Genomic DNA, 18930 nt, shown 5'->3' with positions numbered 1-18930 from the left:
GGTCCTTTTGAGAAAATCACTGATTTTTTAGCACAACGTGGCGGCCGAGCGGGGGACGATTATAATGCGCGACTGTTGCAGCCTTTGAGAAGCTCACTAATCGCCCCAATGATCAAAAGACACCGGTGATTAATTCGTCGTTCATCAAGTCCTCAATTCGAGGAGTTTGTCATTCGAGAAGAACGACGTGACTCAATTTTACTTGCACCTTGGAGAACGTGAAAATGTGGGAGCAGTAATGCACATCTTAAAATACAATTAAGTCTTTTTTCCCTCGGAAGAGCTGCTGAATTATATAAGAGTAATGCACCGAAGCAATCAAAGCTCCACTCGATTGCTGATCGATTAATAGCATTGCCAAAATAGAGATTCATCGATCAATCGATTTATCGATCATTCGATAACGATTTTAAAATTGACCCGCTGTCCATTATAAAACAGAGTGAACCTGAATGAAATAATCTTTCATCTGTAGTTACTCTTTACTCCGGTGGGAAGAATCCCAAGAGACTGAGAGGAGGTTAAAATCGATCAAAATGGAACTCACCCTATCAACTCTCTCGAAAGAAAGGGCGGTAAAATTTAAAATATCCGTGCAGCCAGCACCTGGGTAAAACTAGTTTTATGGCAGTGTTTTAATCTCGTGACTCTAATGGAATGAGTAGAGACAAAAAGTGTGCGTTTTTGACTTTGAAAATTATTAAGAGTGACCTAAAAAAATTATTGAAGGGATATACTTGAAAGAGCTCAATATGGTGCTAAAAATAAGTTTAATCGTCCTAATTTCAGGAATTCATGGTAAGTTTCGATTTCACACCTCCTTCGTGTTCTTTGAATAAACTGGGAAAAGTCTCTTGGATCCAAAGTCTGGATTTTTAAAAACCTTGATAAGGAAATGCATTCATTCAATCGGATTTTTGCTTAAATCGAGAGCCAAACCTCTTTATTCAAGCGAGTTTCCTTTTGATTTAAGCAAAAATCCGATCGAATCGAGAGTATTTTTTCTTGTCAAATTTTTCAAGAGTCTGGACTCAGGATCCAAAATACTTTTTCCCAGTATGCACGTAAAATATATAACGTTAAAAAAATCCACTCTTGGATGCCCTCGACTTCGAGAGCTGGAGTTCTTAAAACTTTTCTGCACAGGGCAAGATTAAGGGTGGCGCATCAACGGTTTCACCAGGTGTCATTATAACAGAGACGAAATACTGGGGTGGAAAACTGAAAAGGGAAAAGAGGAGATGAAAATAAAGGGAGAAAATGAGAATGCATTCATAAAGTTCTCCCTCACTCCTCGCTCGACGACGCAACGCCGCGCGCCTTATGATTCATCATGATGCGACTATTTTACCACTCGGGAGCCGGTGTAGTATACCCTCCTCTTTGAAGGCGATTTCGGTCCCCGAAGACGAAACTGTCAAGCAACACACTATCTGATACGGCCTCTTTGAATCTCATACTATTGCGCGTAGGTCCTTTTTCAAGAATCTCATACTGTCTATCGCTTTCCTCGAGTTAGGTTGGACAATAAATCGGTAAAATGGACAAATAGTTATTTTATACTGGATTATATACAATTATTTTATACTCTGTTTCCATGATCAAAAAGAACCGATTTGAACTCGGTCCAAATGGAAAGCGATAGGCAATATGAGATTCTTGAAAAAGGACCTTAATAGTATGAGATTCGAAGAGGCTGTATTAGATATTGTGTTGCTTGACAGTTTCAACTCAGGGAACCGAAATCGCCTTCAAAGAAGAGAGTATACCACACCGACTCCTGAGTGGTAAAATAGTCGTATCACGATAAGTCATAAGGCGCGCGGTGCGGCGTTTTGTGGAGGAGTGAAGACTGAGAAACTACTGATGTAAAAACAGAGTGTGAACGGTATTCCAGATCTGGTGGTAAGTGGAAATTTTACGAACTCGAGGTCTAGAGCACGGGTCCGTTCGGGTTTCGAGGACTTCAAGGAGATGCTCCTGTGGAGCGACGTGTTTGTGGACAAGAGCCTCTTCATCAGAGACGTCTTGGAGGAGTTGGCCAAAGTCGTCGTCGTTGTCCGACCCCGCAACTGGGGCAAGACCACCAACATGGCCATGCTCAGACGCTTCTTCGAAACCGAGATCAGCTCCGACGGGGCACCTATCGCTGAGGAGGCCCGCATCAACTATCGTCTTTTCCAAGGCGGTGCCGTGGACCTCGGAGTCGATGGCAGGCATGTCTTCAAGACCCTTAAGATCACCAATCACTCCAAGGTAAAGGCTCTCGTGTAGTGACATGGTGTGTTTTACATTGAATAAATAGTTCTGTTCACAGGGCTCCTGCACTTATTTTGTAACAGTCACAGAAGCTTCCGTTATGAGGACAGAGTACCCTGTTCCCACGACCGAAGTTCTGTTCTAACAACGGAAAAATTCTGTAAGTGTAACAAAGAAACTGCAGGAGCCTTGTGAACAGAAGGTTCTGTCGTCAGCACCATATACTTTTTTCTGTGTACGATATATCGATTGATCAACCATTTAAACATGTGGAAAATGATCGATAAACAGGGTGTTTGCAACGAGCACCTTAATAATTGATGCTTTACTACAACTTCAAATGGGAAAACATCGATAATCGATCATTCAGGCTTCGCCACTGCTCCCGTGTTTCCGACAATGCAATGAAGGCCGTATTCATACGGTCGCTCTTTTTACAGCTCCACAAGAATATCTTGCGAGATTTCAAGCCACGATATTGGTTCGGTCTCCTTTGAAAAATAAATTAAAAATAATTGCAAAAAATGTTTGTACTCAAGGCTCGGCTTCAAAAAATACAAAATAAGAAATAAATTACAATGCGTATTCCGTAAATTTTTCGCAACCCAAGATTTTCATTTCTGCAGTTCTACCATCCAAAAAATGTATTTAATTTCAACGGCCAGAGTTTCATATTTACGATACAGCAAAATAAGCAACAAGCAACCATGAGGCGAAGAAAAAAACAATAGCAATATTGTTTCAATTAGTAGACGTGGTTTATCCGTCAGCGCACGGGTATGGTGAGAGAAAACATTGATGCAACTATTAGTGCTCTACGGATGCCTGTGTTGCCTACAGGCGGAATAGAAGGCGTTTTAAACTTCCTTGAGTTCACAGCACAGCACGAGCGCGGTATGCCGTTCGAAACTGCTAAAAATTTGATAATTATTTCGATGGACATGGGCATTGGGAGACTTTTAGAGGGCTAGTAACGAATCGTGTCTTGATCATTTCACATTTGAGATCAGAAAATTTTCTTTTAACCCCTGTCAAAACCACACTAGAAAAAACACATTTGATCTAGAGTCCAGACTCTTGAAAACATCGACAAGAAAAAATACTGTTGATTCAATCCGATTTAAGCTTAAATCAAGAACCAAGTCTCTTAATTTGAGCGGATTTCCTTTTGATTTCAGCTTAAATCTGATTGAATCAAGAGTATTTTTTCTTGTCAATGTTTTTAAGAGTCTGGACTCAAGATCCAATGTGTTTTTTTCCCAGTGTATCTCTATCCTAAGGTTGCTAAATCGAGTCCAACAATTCGAATTTTTAAAATAATATACTTGTGCGATCTTCGTCGAAAATTTACAGATTTTTGCAAAAGATTAGAGGAAAATTCAGTGAAATTTTCATTCAGAAATGCCCCAGATTCTTCTGGTTAAAATGCAATTTTCGAGAGGACATTGGGCAACACTGAAATACAGTTACGTTATTTCGTGGAGGAAACGTCGAAATAAATACATCGAATCCGTTTCGACAGAGTAAACCATTCTGTCGAAATGATAAGACATTAGTCGAGACTAAAAACATTTCCTAGTCTGAATCAAGGGTCCTTTTTCTTGTCAATGTTTTAAGAGTCTGGACTGAAGATCCAATGTCTTTTTTTTTCAGTGCAAAAATACACATTTTATAATAATTTCAGGCGATGAAGCACATGGGCAAGTACCCAGTGATCTCCGTGAGCTTCAAGCCGATCAAAGGCTACGGCTACGCCCGCATTCTAAACGTGCTCAAAGTGACACTGATGCAACTTTTCCGGACCCACGGGTACTTGCACTACTCCCTCCACGGCGAAGAGAAAGCTCGCTTCGAGAGATACCTCGTGGCCGATCTCACGGAACACGACGTGCGCAGCGGAATCAGTTTCCTCATCACGCTCCTTCACAAACGTTGGAACAAGAACGTCGTCCTCCTAATCGATGACTACGATACACCGATCATCAGCTCCTACTGGGAGCTCATGGAGAAGGAGAAAGAGCTGAAGGGTGTGATACGGCTTTTTCGGGATATCTTCGCGTTTAGTGTCAACTCCCCGTTCGTGCACAAATGTGTTGTTACAGGTTCGTTTAGCTGATTCCCTGCTAAAAATGATGAGTAGGCTATTCAGAATTCGCCAACTCACATGTGTAGAATTTCCTACTTATATGAGTAGAAATCCTACTCATATCACTAGAATATTCTACTCATAATAGTAGAAAAGTTCAAATCATATGAATTCAATTTTTTTCATTTTTCAGGAGTGGTGTTTTTTGACCAGGAGACACCGACATGTTATGTAAATTTGAAAAATAAGAACATTTTGTTCTTATAATTTTTTGATGCGGTGACTAGTTTCTGAGATATCGGACACGGTAGATTCAACGCTGAACTCATGTGAGTTGAAATCTCTAGTCATATGAGTCGGCGAAAAGTGAATAGAGAAATTCTGCTCATATGAGTTAAATTCTATTCATATAATTTGAAATTATATTCATATGAGTTGAAATTCTATTCATATGAATTGAAATTCTATTCATGTGACTTTGATTTTCTAATCATTTGTACTCACCATTTTTAGCAGGGTTCTCCGATTAATTTTCTTACGGGTTGACCATGCTGCCGTGTTAGTAGTCCAAGATCCAGTAGATATTTAGTGACAAAATCGTGACACAAGTTTTGACCATTAAATCTGCACTAACACGGAAAAAGGTTGTCTGCCACGTAATAGCACACACTACAACTTAACAGACACCCGTTTTTTCGTGTCAGTGCAGATTTAAGTGGTCAAAAATCGTGTCGTAAGTCTGTCACTAAACATTGTCCGGCTCTCTGACTACAGGTAAATACGTCTTATGAGCGTTCGAATGTTGCCAAATTTCCTCCAAGAAAATATTTATTTTTGAAGAAAGTTATGGACGTATTTCTTCGAGATTATCATTCCTAGATCAAATTACGAACGAAATTCTCATATTAATCGGAAGAGAAGTATTCACAAGTTTTCCATAAAATTCGTGATTTATCGTCGAAAGAAATTTGGGGATGCGCCAATGCCTGATGGCTCTTACGACGTTGTTCCTTCGCAGGACATCGTAGTACAACCGGCTCTGAGCTTTCTATGGACTGATGTTTGACACTGATAGACGAAGAAAACAAAGAGGAGACTGGAGCGATCCTATTGGTGGAAGTGGGTGGTTACAATGGACGAAGGTGGCAAGTAATAGACTAGCTATAACGGCAATCCATGAGAGACCTTAGGCAGTCCGTCGTTTTTCGCCTTAGTCAATTACAAACACCCGTTTCAATCAATAGGATCGTTCCATTTTTCTTTTGTCTTCCTTACCTATACTTTTGTCTTTCAATAATCAGCCTGCAGGCCCAAGGTACAGATTGGAATAATTGCAATTACACGGTAAAATCAAAGCTGCTGTACTGGAGTGTTGTGCATGTTGTCTATTCTCTGATTGAAGGGGTTCCTCTTATTCAAATTTATTGCGATTGAATTGAAACAAGTTGCAATTGTTTTTAGCATTGCAACTGGCCTACCTTTCACACACATGGTACTCATTCTGCAGATCGTCTAAAATCAGCATTACAGAACAAATTATGCAGGCATGTCCATGTCACAACTGCATACACGGAAAAAGGGGGTTATCCCTAAAATTGTGGTACTACCCCAATTTGTTGGATGATAAGTACATTTCCAATTGAATGTGGTAGTGCCGCAACTCAAGGTGGGGCAGCACCGCAACAGTTGGGTTCGTAATTTCATTTATAAGGGGCACTATCAAATATTGGGGTACTACCTCAATTAATTGGAAATGCCCATATCATCCAACAATCCCGTGCTTCTCTTTATGTGTAGTAAAAAATTGCAATTTTATTGCATTATATTGCAAAATTATTACAATATTTTCGCTGCACTGTGCAACTTCGACCCTGCAATGGAGATGTTGCATGTGTGAGGGATTTGCGATTTGACTGTTGTTTCTTATGTAAAAGTTCGCGAGAAACACGATGGTGCCACTGGTTTTCTCTGAAATCATCTCTCAAGCTCAAAAAAAGCTCTCGAAGTGAGACCAAAATGGAGGGGATATCCCGCCCTACCCTGAGAGTCCACCTCTACATCATAACAAACTCTCCATGCAAAGATAGGGAGCAAATACATTAGCAGGGTTGGTTGCCGTGTTTTCAGTTTTGGAGTCCCCAAATGAAGTGGCAGCCCTGTCAATGTATTTGCTCCCTATCTTTGCATGGAGAGTTTGTTTTGATGTAGAGGTGGACTCTCAGGGTAGGGCGGGATATCCCCTCCATTTTGGCCTCACTTCCAGAGATTTTTTTGAGCTTGGGAGATGATTTCAGAGAAAACCAGTGGCACCATCGTGTTTCTCGCAACTTTTGCATAAGAAACAACAGTCAAATCGCAAATCCCTCACACATGCAACATCTCCATTCCGTGAAATTGAATTAATCCTCGTATCCGGCAGGATTGGTGTTGTTCGAGCAAGCCAACCCGTTCAAACGGCGAACGTGAGCGTAGCTCAGTACTCGCTGCACTCGGAGAAGTTCATTGACCACTTCGGGTTCACCGAGCCGGAGGTGGACGAACTGCTAGCCCGGTGTCCGACCTCCATGCCGGCTGCGGAGATCAAGCACTACTACAACGGCTTCGCTTGGGGGAGGCACAATCTCTTCAACCCGCACTCCATCATGGAATGCCTCGTCCACGACGGTCAGCTCGACCAGTACTGGTTCGACTCGGCCAGTTCCCTTACCATCGATGTCCGGGTCTCCAAGGGACCCATGCTCGAGGACTTGCACCACCTCCAGAACCAGGGGCTCATCGTCGACAGGTAACAGTATTAGCAGCGACACACACACGGAGAAAAAAACCTCGTGCGTGGGACCCGAAGTTTAGGTCATATGGATCTCTGAAGTTTTCCGATTGAGCATCTGAACACTTTAGGCATAGCTGTCGAGGTTCGGATCACACATCTGAAACTTCAGTTCTTACATCTGAAATACTTCAGATGTGAGAACGAAATTTTTCGGATGTGAAAACCGAAGTACTTCAGATGTAAGAACTGAAGTTTCAGATGTGTGATCCAAACCTCAGCAGCTAGACCTTAAGTGTTCGGATGCTCAATCCGAAAACTTCAGAGATCCATATGACCTAAACTTCGGGTCCCACGCACGAGTTTTTTTCTCCGTGTAGCGACACATATTGGAGCTAGATACCTAAAGATAGTGTACCTACACGGGGAGAGTGAACAAATACCCACGAAAAAAAAATTACGGAATACATAGATGTCGAGGGGACTTAGATAAATCAGGCATTTTATCAAACGCCTAGACCGGTAGTCAAATTTTGACGTTTACGGGAAACAATGAAACCACTTTTAGAATCTCAAAGTTTTGTATAAACGGAGTTATGAGCGTTTAAAGTTTCCTCTCCGACCTATCCTATTGACTCGATCCACTGTGCGTCGGCCATGTTGAAAATTGCGTAGCATCCTAGTGCACAAGGTTATTTCGGGCAGATTCTACAGTTTGCAGAAGACTCTGAAAGGCTCACACATTTTTTTTACAGGATTTACGAGGAGATAAATTTCATGGAGATCTTCGGAGGATTCAGAGAGATGTGGTACAGTTTGTTGGTCATGGCAGGGTATCTGGACGTAGCTGAGGATGTAGATGAGACCGGTGAATATTGCCATCTGGTTTGGATACCCAACCAAGAGATAAAGGATAAGTTTGTCCCTAAAGTTTTCAAATGGTGGCTCATGAACGATGGCGATTGCATGATCTCAATAAATATGTAAACCGAGGTGCGGGTGCTCAGGGCTGTATGATTCCTCTTGAGAAATAAGAGCTACCATATACTGCCGTGCTAAGGAAGAACGCCGTATGAACCTTCAGGTGCTGCCAGATTTCCTTTGATAAAACACGGATTTCTCGGTGAACTTGTCAATATTTTTACTTCAATTTTTCATGTAATTTTGTTTGCAATTTCTTCTGAAGTTCCTGAAAATATCAAGGAGAAAAATTCATATTTTTCCACAAAAAATAAACATTTTATGGGAGAAAATTTGGCAACCCTCGCATGTTCATACTACGTTTTCCTTATCACGGCAGTATAGGCACATTCAGCTCTAATGGAAATAATTATCGACGGTGTAGGTCGGCAATCACATAACTCGGTTCACAACGCTGCAGACTTCCTGTCATACTTTATTTCTTAAACGGAAAACTACTCAACGGCCATTCTTTGAAACTGCTGTGATTTTTCTTCTCTGTGCGAAAAATTTTCTGCATAAACTTCAAGGAATGAAATCAATCTGTTCTTCTTTAAAAAAATAACTTAGAGATATGTGATTGCGGACTTCCGCCGTCGTTAAATCACCCTGGTAAAAATTGGCGATAAGAGCTGCGTTTTAAAATACCATAGGAATTCTTATAGCCGGCTAAGGAAGGCAATAGAAAATCATATAGCTGGCTGTAGAAAGCGGAGCAAATCATATAGCCGGGCTATACGAAGCGATAAAAAAAGTATACAGCCGGGCTATAGCTCCTATCGCCGGGCTTTACACTTTATCGCCATCGGCTATAAAAGGCTATAAGAAATTGTGTAGAAATTCGTGCGCTTTGGAAATCATTAAGTTTGATACGGAACCACCATAATATTTACAAAACACACATTATATTTTCCTTTCATACATATTTTTTTTCATCAATTAAAATGAGAATAATCCATACAGGATGTGCAAACATTTTAAAATCATGGGTTGAAAAACGCTGACTCCGCGAGATTATATATTGGAGCCTAATACAGAGCGGAGCGGCGTGCTGCCAGAGTTAAGCGCGCACTAGCGCCTACAAACCTAACAGGGATACTTCACGCATTGCGCAGTGCTTGAAGTATCCCTGTTAGGTTTGTAGGCGCTGCGCTAATACGCTTTTCGCGCTGGCTACCCGCCCGCCGCGCCGCAGCGTGCCACGGCGCTTGAAGCAACTATTTCACACCAGAGGTATTGCACAGTATCATACGAAATTGAAGGCGCTCCAACATATCAGGAATGGCAGGCATCCTTCAAAAGTACGCAGCTTTCCGCGCAAAATAAATCAAGATACTATGGCCCAAAAATAGAGCGGTAGTCCAAAAACTCAATAATCCTAGCATCCGTTATTAGTAACATTTAGCATAAACTTTATCGCCTGGCTGTTGCTTAATCGCCATCGGCTATAAAAGGCTATAAGAAATTGTGCATCCGGCTATAGAAGCTATTGAAAATCTCACAGCCGTCTTTAGGTCTATGGTATTTTGGAACACAGATTCTACTGCCAATTTTTACCAGGGAAATAGTGCATCAACATTTCACAAATGACTATTTCAAGATGTATGCAATAAACTCATATAAGTGGCATTGCCCTTTAGACAAATTACTACTTATTCTACCCACAAAGATAACGTTTGTTGGGGTATATTACAATAGCTTATACAAAGAGAACTGAAGAATGTACAATTTCATTGGAGAAGTTAGAATCATTACGATCGTGGTGGATACTTTTCCTGTTCCAGCGTCAGCATTGCTTAAATATCATGACAATACCACCATCATTAGTAGGTACTATTAGTATTAGTTTTACTTACCACCATTTGATAAATAGCATCTACAATATTATACATTTCTTCTCGAGTGATGAATCCATCATTGTCAACATCGTACAGCCTGAAGGCCCCTGTGAATCAAAAAATATAAAGTTAGTGCACAGTAATAATAGTCATAGCCTCTTTGTCTCTGACATTAAGCAGTGCTGCAGGCTGATTATTGAAAGTGATACACAAAGTTATAGACAAAAAAAACAACGAGAAAATGGAGCGATCTTATTGGTAGATGAGAGGGGTTGCAGTGGACATAGGAAGTAAGCGATAGACTGCGGCTTACGGCAACCTACGAGAGGCCCCATAGCATGGTCAGTTCATCACTTTACCCTTTAGTCTATTAGAACCCTCCGTTTCAACCGATAGGATCATTCCATTTTCTTTTGGTCTCCTTTATCTAACGCTTTGTCCATCAATTTCAATAATCAGCCCATTGCTAAACACTGCCAGCGTCGTGAGAAGCGCGGGCTCTGCAAGACAACAGAGGAAATGACGATCTGTTGATCCGTAAAAAGTTCACAAGTTGGTTGATAAGATACGCTATGTAAGTACATGTCGCATGCAAATAGTGAAATCAGGCATTTTGTCAAATGCTTGGGCAGATAGTTAAATTTTGACGGTCTATAAAATTTTGTGAATTTATGGCAAAGAGCTCACGAGTTTTCACTATTTTTGGAAAAATAACCTACGAAATCTTTTTATCTCTTCCTCTTCAATCGTTTCCCTATTTTTAAATGTTGAAATTCTAAAAATTCTGTATTTTATGACATTCGGAAAATTTCAAGATAAGTGTCTGTTCAGGAGCTAAAAATTGTTCAAAATACTATAGTGTGATGCAAATTTTTACCGAGAACTTTTTCTTGCAGGAGCAATGAATTATTTTGTCTAAAATTAGGAAAAGAATTAGAATTTCAATCTAAGTTCGAATATTTGACTATTTGCCCAGGCATTTGACAAAATGCCTGATTTTACTTTTGGTCTTCAACATACACAAATTTATATCGATGGGGAAACTACAGAAATGCGTGCATCGGTTTGCGGCGTTGCGGACTTTTTGTCATATTTTATTTTTCACATGGAAAACCACGAAACGTCAATTCTTGACAACTTCGGTGATTTTTCTCCTCTGTGTTAAAAATATTTGATGAAAATTTCAGGCGATGGCGAATTGGCGATGGTTCAGCCCCTTTTTAAAAAAATAAAAAAGGACGGGAGATTTTGAAACACTGTAACCGAGATACACATTTCTGCAATTTCGCCATCGATACACTGTATAGAGCCGTATAATATGCGCTGAAGTAGTGGCTCCTAGTAAATAAATTGGAGAGCCTCAAATGAATCAACTCTGGAGAAATTTAATTTAGTCGACTCAATATATACGGTCCTATGAGACTGCATTCATATATGGAGCAACAATTTCAAAATACACTAAGTAAGTGAATTGAAATCTGAGTTGCCAGATTCTACCTCGTTTTCCTCTCCTTAAAACGCTCAATTCAAGAGAGAAACTTTATACGTAAAACGGCAACTCGGATTGAAAAATATCCGATGCCGCAATATGAATTCAGCCGTCATTTCTGCGCACTGACTTTCGCGAAAAGGGGTCAGTTGGCTGTTTTTTCGGCGTTTCATTCCTTGATTCAGACCGACGCTGTCTAATTTACGCGATTATTTCGGATTAATATTGTTTATTGTTGGTAATGGATTATTAATGTTGGTATAAAAAAAAAAAACGGATTCAGAAAAAAAATACAAACGAGAAAAGGCGACACAATCTCTCATTTCCTGAGAGTACAGTAACTTCTAATTTTGTCGTCTTTCGGCGATACAAGAGACAGCACCTTTAATTAGTCGAGTTAAGAGAGAAATCAAACACGCAATTCGGCCTGGAGTGGCGCGGCGCAGAGAGCAATGATGACGAGGACTTGAGATGAAAGGGAGAAGCCCTCAACACGGCGGTCGGCATGTAACACATATTAGCGCCTACATAACTGCATGAATACTTCACGCATTGCGTCAAAAACGCGGTCCACAGCGGTCGACGAGGCACGCATAGCGCCTACAAGAATGAGGGAATACTTTACGCATTGCGCCAAACACAGCGCGGTCACTCGGTCAGCAGCGGTCGACCTAAAACACATAGCGCCTACATAACTGCATGAATACTTCACGCATTGCGTCAAAAACGCGGTCCACCGCGGTCGACGAGGCACGCATAGCGCCTACAAGAATGAAGGAATACTTCACGCATTGCGCCAAACACAGCGCGGTCACAACAATTTCAAAATATACTAAGTAAGTGAATTGAAACCTTAGTTGCCGGATTTCCTCCTCGTTTTCCTCTCCACAAAACGCTCTATTCAATAGAGAAATTTTATAGGTGATTCGGCAACTCGGATTGGAAAATATCCGATGCCGCAATATGAATTCAACCGTCATTTCTGCGCACTTCCTTTCGCGAAAAGGGGTCAGTTGGCTGTTTTTTCGGCGTTTCGTTTCTTGATTCAGACCGAAGCTGTCTAATTTACGCGATTAATTCGAATTAATACTCTGGAAAAACGTTGGGAATGGAATCGCAAGGGGAATATTTGGCGAGGACCATACATGGAAAGACAGGAAGAAAATAAAAGTATTAAGAAAAAATAAGCGATAAAGAGAAAAGGAAAAGAAATAAGAAAAAGCAGAGGAGGAAGAGTATACTGTACACAGCAGAAAATAAAAGTTTATCGGCGCAACTGACTGCTGACTCGGAGGTCCCAGGTTCGAATCCCAGCCAGCGGGTTGAATATTGAAATTGATTGACAAGGCAATAGACAAAGAAGACGAACTGAAAATAAAGCGATCCTATTGGTGGAAGCGGGTGGTCGGTAAGTAATAGACTAACTAACGGCAACCCACGTAACGAGAGATCCTGTTCTGCCGTGATAATGAAGAACGCCGTGTTAACCCTCAAGCGTTGCCAAGGTTCCTTCGATAAAAACTGAATTTACTGGAAAAATAGTGAATATTTTTTCCCCATATTTTCAGACAATTTTGTACGCAATTTAATCTAAAATATTTGAAAATTCCAAGGTAAAATATGCATGAATGTCGTCAAAAACGCATGTTTTACCAAGGGAAATTTGGCAATGCCTGAAGGCTCATACGGTGTTTTTCCTTGGTTCGGCAGTGTAGTCAGTCCATCATTTTTCCCCTCAGTCTATAACAACCACCCGTTTCAACCAATAGGATCGTTCCAGGTTCCCAATGTCCTCTCTGTCCATTGTCTACCAATTCCAATAATCAGTCCGATAGATGACAAAATTCTTACTATAGCTTGTTCAAAAACGGGCTGTTTCCTCCCATTTTATGTGGAATTGATTCGCACAAGAGAAAAGGATACTCAATGACACTGGCAATCCTGGTTGAAATTAAGGTGCACCGGGGAGATGGAGGGGGGGGGGGTGCGAAGGGTGCCAAAATACCCTTTGCAAACGAAGCAAACAGCGAATCGAACGGGCAAGTTACCTCCGATAAAATGAGTATTGCAGCTCCACGGTGTGAGAAAGGATCACTCGTAATTTGATTTTCGTCGCGATAAACTGGTGCCCTGCCGGGAAGGGTAACTTCAAAAAAGCTTCCACTGTTGCATCTTGGATTATTTCTCCCTCTTAACTTAGATATGTCAAGATATTGGTTGATGAAATTTACGATTATTTTTTGACAGTCAATATTTTTAGAGGAAAAGGAAGCCTTTTTGAGGCTTCCTTTCTTGCATATCGCGGATTATTGAAACTCCTTCAAACCAGCCGGACCATTTCTCTCTCCCGAGGGATGAAGGACCTTCGTCGGTGGCGTGGCGTGCTTTAAGATATACCGATTGATCTACCATTCAAACCTATGGAAAAGGATCGATAGATAGGGTGTTCGCAACGAACACCTTCATAACCTACGGTAGATTCTTTGCAGTAGTTTAAAATGGAGAAATATCGATAACCAATCAATCACACCCCGCCACCGACCTACATTTTCTCAGAAATTTCTAAAGCCAGAAATTGTAGTTCCTAATTGTCTTAACATTAACGCATTGCCTAGGGCAAATTATTTCAACACGGACACGGCCCCTTGAGATTTCGACAGACTGCCTCCAAAAATCCATTTCCCCGCAAAATTTGGATTGCCGAATGGAGATGTTGCGTGTGTGAGGAATTTGCGATTTGAATGTTGATTCTTATGTAAAAGTTCGCGAGATTCACGATGGTGCCACTGGTTTTCTTTGAAATCAACTCCTAAGCTCAAAAAAAACTCTCAAGTTGAGGCCAAAATGGAGGGGATATCCCACCCTACCCTGAGAGTCCACGTCTACATCAAGGCAAACTCTCCATGCAAAGATAGGGAGCAAATACATTGACAGGGTTGCCGTGTCTTCAGTTTTAGAGTCCCCAAATAACGTGCAGCCCTGTCAATGTATTTGCTCCCTATCTTTGTATGGAGAGTTTCTTTCGACGTAGAGGTGGACTCTCAGGATAGCGTGGAATATCCCCTCCATTTTGGCCTCAACTCGAGAACTTTTTTAAGCTTGGGAGATGATTTCAGAGAAAACCAGTGGCACTATCGTGTTTCTCGCGAACTTTTACATAAGAATCAACAGTCTAATCGCAAATTCCTCACACATGCAACATCTTTATTCGCAAATTTGGTGACAGCGAACTCATCTAGAAATTAATTCCCGCCAGTATTCCAAAAAGCATGGACATCGGTTGGATCTCTACTTAATATTTTGACAAAAATGAAAATTTGGGGCACCGGAGAGGCGCACAGTTATAATTGGGCAAATTAATTTAACGGTCCGCATTGCTCGATCCGCGTTGATTTGAGTGCTGCAATTGCAAACATGAAACCTCGGTACCTCTATCGATGCCAATCCCTTTTCCTGACTTTACTGTGGCTCAATTGGGAGTAAATCGAAAGAGCAAAGCTCGTAATTAATTTCAGCGTTGCCAAGAGTGATATAGAATGTGCCAATTTTGCTTCGGACTCGATTTTCAAACAAACGGAATTTGAACTTTGTTCCACGAAGGGCCGGATTTAGGGGGTGGCCACATTGGCCGCGGCCCATGGCGGCAAATTTTACGATTTTTTAAAATGTTGGTATTAAAAAATTTGGATTCAGAAAAAAAATTACAAACAAGGAAAGGCGACAAAATCTCTCATTTCCTGAGAGTATAGTAAATTTCTAATTTTGTCGTCTTTCGGCGATAGAAGAGACAGCACCTTTAATTATTCGAGTTAAGAGAGAAACCAAACACGCAATTTGGCCTGGAACGGCGCGGCGCAGAGTAATAATCACGAGGACTTGAGATGAAAAGGAGAAGCCCTCGGCGGGGCGGTCGGCATGTAACACATATTAGCGCCTACATAACTGCATGAATACTTCTCGCATTGCGTCAAACACAGCGCGGTTACTCGTTAGTAGCGGTCGACCTGAAACACATTAGCGCCTGCAAGGCGCACTGCGCCAAAAAAGCGATCCGCAGCGGTCGACGTGAAACGCATAGCGCCTACAAGAATGAAGGAATACTTCACGCATTGCGCCAAACACTGCGCGGTCACTCGGTCAGCAGCGGTCGGCGTGAAACGCATATAGCTTTCAAGACTGCAGGAATACCTCACGCATTGCGCCAAACAGTGCGGTCAGGGCGGTGCGGCGGCGGAAGTTAAAATTATTAAACCACATTTATGTTTGTTTAATTAATGAATGAATGCATTAATTAATTAATAATTTTTTCGTTCATTTCTTATTAATGGCAGGCCTTGTCCACACAGAGATAGGTTTACGGAACTTAACTTTTGCGCAAAGTTCCATGAACTTTTGCCAGTAGTGTTGACAGGGCTTTCGCAAAAAACGTGTCCAACAAGAGTAAACACGTCTTATGCACCCCTCCGCCCCCACTGGCACGTTCACTAGATGGTTTTTATTGATGTTTCAAAACGAATGAGAGGGGGCGGCAAAATACAGGCGGTTCATGGGCGGCAAGGAGGTAAATCCTGGTTCCATAGATACCTAAAAATGAGATTTGTATGAGAGAAGGTGGAGGAAGGGTACCATTTGAAAAGAACCTACACCGAAGATAGACAAAAATAGATGGATCGAACGTAGCTAACATGCAGAAATCCCTTTCAGCCCTCTGAATATAGGTGACCATTTCTGCTGAAATCACATCGATGCTAAAAGTGAAAAATGCATACCTCTATACAACGTCTCACAAACTCCAATCAGGTTTAATTTTCTTGAGAGACGATATTCGATATAATCTCTCCTTAGAATATTCTGTAAGAATGTTTAAATTATTGAAGAAAAGTCACGGAAATTTTCAAGGAAAACTTGGGGCAAAATATTAACTGGATTATACCTTCCGGTTTATAAAGATACTGTTTCTGGCTCATTTTATGAAAGCACCTTTTTGTGTGTGGAAATTAATGAAATGTATATTATTTCTAAATTGAACCAGAAGTAGTGATTTCCTATTGTACATCATAGTCTACAGGTAACAGGCCAGACAAATTGGTATTTTCTGACTGAAAATTACAGACGGCAAGATTAATTGACAGGAGGGGGGAACGAGGGTCATGCGCAATGTTATTACGCCTTCAATTTTTGAGTTAGGTTAAAAAGGATGCTAAATGCTCCGCGCAGCGCTGTCCGCAAATGTTGCTTCGCTGTAAATCACCGTATCAAACTTCAATCTAACGATTTAAGATGCTAGATTTGCTAATTTATGTGCAAGTTTGTAAGATAAAAGAGATTTATATAATAATGCACACACTCGATTTCTCAGAAAGCAGTCCTTCCCCAGATATAGATAGCGGTACATACAGATATAGCTATATGAATTTCCATTAACTTGAAGCAGATTTTACGGGAAAAAAAGAAAAAAGAAAAAAAAATTAAATATTCGAGTAAGAATACCCAATTTTATTCTTATTTTACGTAAAAATGCCACCTGACACTTTTACAAGCTATCAATCCCTTATTATGGTACATTTTACAATCAATTTTATAGATTGTGTTCGTAAATGTTCTTTAAATTTTACATGAAATTTGAGTTTTTTCATGTTGCATGTTTTGAAGTTTATTATGTATTTTGCGCCAATAGGTCAAAAGGTATATAGGTGCTTTTTGGACTTTCACGAAATATTTTTTCTTTTATAAATTCCTTTGACTTAAACACGAAGTCTTTACCTATAAAAGTACAAGAGAGGTTTTATAACTCGCATGTTTTAGCTACATCGAAAAAAAAGGATGCTGATTTAACATTCTGCGGATGTAAAAAGTGTGCGACAACTCACATAACACTGCATCAACCGCTACAGCAGTTACTATAGCATTGTTAAAAATGTAAAGGTAACTGCCGTGGCGGTTAAATCAGCGTTTTGTGAGTTGTCGCACACTTTTTTACATCCAGAAGTGTTTTACATTTTTTTAAGGCCAAATTTAACCGTCAATGCGACTGGGGATCGCTAAATATTTGCGAATTGGCAATATGCTCTGCCTCAACCTTACGGGGTTTACGACAGTATTTTTGAAGGGTTGTCCCAATGACTTGAGCGGATTAATTGATCGTGAGCCTCCATTATAGAACAGTGTCAACCGGAATTTGCGTAGTGAGGCTTATTTGCATAACTGGATTAACTCCTCTCATTGAATCAACGTGTTATTCACATCCGGTGTTGACCGCTTCGCCAGAGAGCATCCAAAAATGGGGATTGCGGAGCCTCTCAGTTTGATAGTGCACAAAAATTGCCTCGAACAATTTTTTTTCAAGATTGGGAACACAATTCTTGTAGGGACTTGCAAATGCAGCTGAAGATAATTAGAGAAAATGCAAAGTTTTAGAAGGGAGGTCGTTTCCTCACAAAAATAGAAATTGTTGGTACATAAAAAAAAACTATTTATGCACTACTTAAGTGAATATCCATCCGTACTGCCGTGCTAAGGAAGAACGCCGTATGAACATTCGAGAATTGCCAAATTTCCCTTCGATAAAACAAGTATTTTTTGACGAAATTTATGCACATTTTTCTTTGAAATTTTCAGATATTTTAGAGTAAATTGCGTACAAAATTGTCAGAAAATTTTGGAAAAAAATATTCAAAATTTTCCCAGTAAATTTGGTTTTTATCGAATGAAACTTGGCAACGCCTGAAGGCTCATACGGCGTTCTTCCTTAGCACGGCAGCATAGGGATCACGATCTTGCATACGCGGATTCATGCACCTAAAACGGCTAGGAAGGGGGGTACAAGGAGGATACGGCCACGGTGGCAAAATTTCATTAAAAATAAAATCTTTGAAATTTCACGTGAAATATCTCATGAAATTACAGAAATTCATGAAAGATATTGAAAAATACCGGTTCCTTTTCATGTTTCGCAAAATGTAAAAATTATGACCTCCTTTTATTTTTGTGTGTTTGGTTGCATGGGGTGTTCAAGCTCCGTCAATTTTGACGCTGTTATAGAACACGTATATCAGGGCCGGATGAGGGGGTGGCCACCAGTGGCGTGGCGTGCTTTGCGATATATCGATTGATACGCCTCTCAAACCTATGAAAAAAGATCGATTATCAGGGTGTTCGCAGCGAACACCTTAGTAAACGATTCTTTACCATAGCTTCAAATGGCGAGATATCGATAATTGATTATTCACGCCACGCTACTGGTGGCCACATGGGCCGCGGCCCATGGCGGCAAATTTTGCAATTTTTTTAAATGTAGGTATAAAGAAATATCGGATTTAGAAAAAAAAATTACAAAAGAGAAAAGGCGACAAAATCTCTCATATCGTGAGAGTGTAGAGAGGGTGCTCGAAACTTGGTGGCCCTAAGAAGGACCGTTTAAGAGTGTGAAGAGCTGGAGCGGGGTCTGAGCGCCGAGCGGTGCTGGAACAAGCGGGAGCGCTGGAAGCAGTGTCGGTATGTGTGACCGCGGGACAGTGTCATCGTACAGTGC

At 40.8% G+C, this 18930-nt stretch overlaps 2 protein-coding genes across 2 annotated transcripts in view; one reads left to right on the top strand and one right to left on the bottom strand.

The window, feature by feature from the left end:
- Positions 1-18930, bottom strand: part of LOC109033252 (frequenin-1) — a 282836-nt gene that overhangs the window by 18255 nt on the left and 245651 nt on the right. The window lies entirely within an intron of this gene.
- LOC140225561 (uncharacterized) lies at positions 469-6945 on the top strand. The gene is made up of 4 exons (XM_072304795.1): positions 469-798; positions 1898-2256; positions 3944-4361; positions 6765-6945. Exons 1-4 carry the CDS (start codon positions 753-755, stop codon positions 6809-6811), a joined length of 870 nt encoding a protein of 289 aa, XP_072160896.1. The 5' UTR covers positions 469-752; the 3' UTR covers positions 6812-6945.

This window comes from Bemisia tabaci, chromosome 10 (genome assembly GCF_918797505.1).
Source record: "Bemisia tabaci chromosome 10, PGI_BMITA_v3".
In the NCBI taxonomy this organism is placed as follows: domain Eukaryota; kingdom Metazoa; phylum Arthropoda; class Insecta; order Hemiptera; family Aleyrodidae; genus Bemisia; species Bemisia tabaci.
The sequence above is the reverse complement of the archived record's forward strand: the minus strand, read 5'-3'. Positions and strand labels throughout refer to the sequence as shown.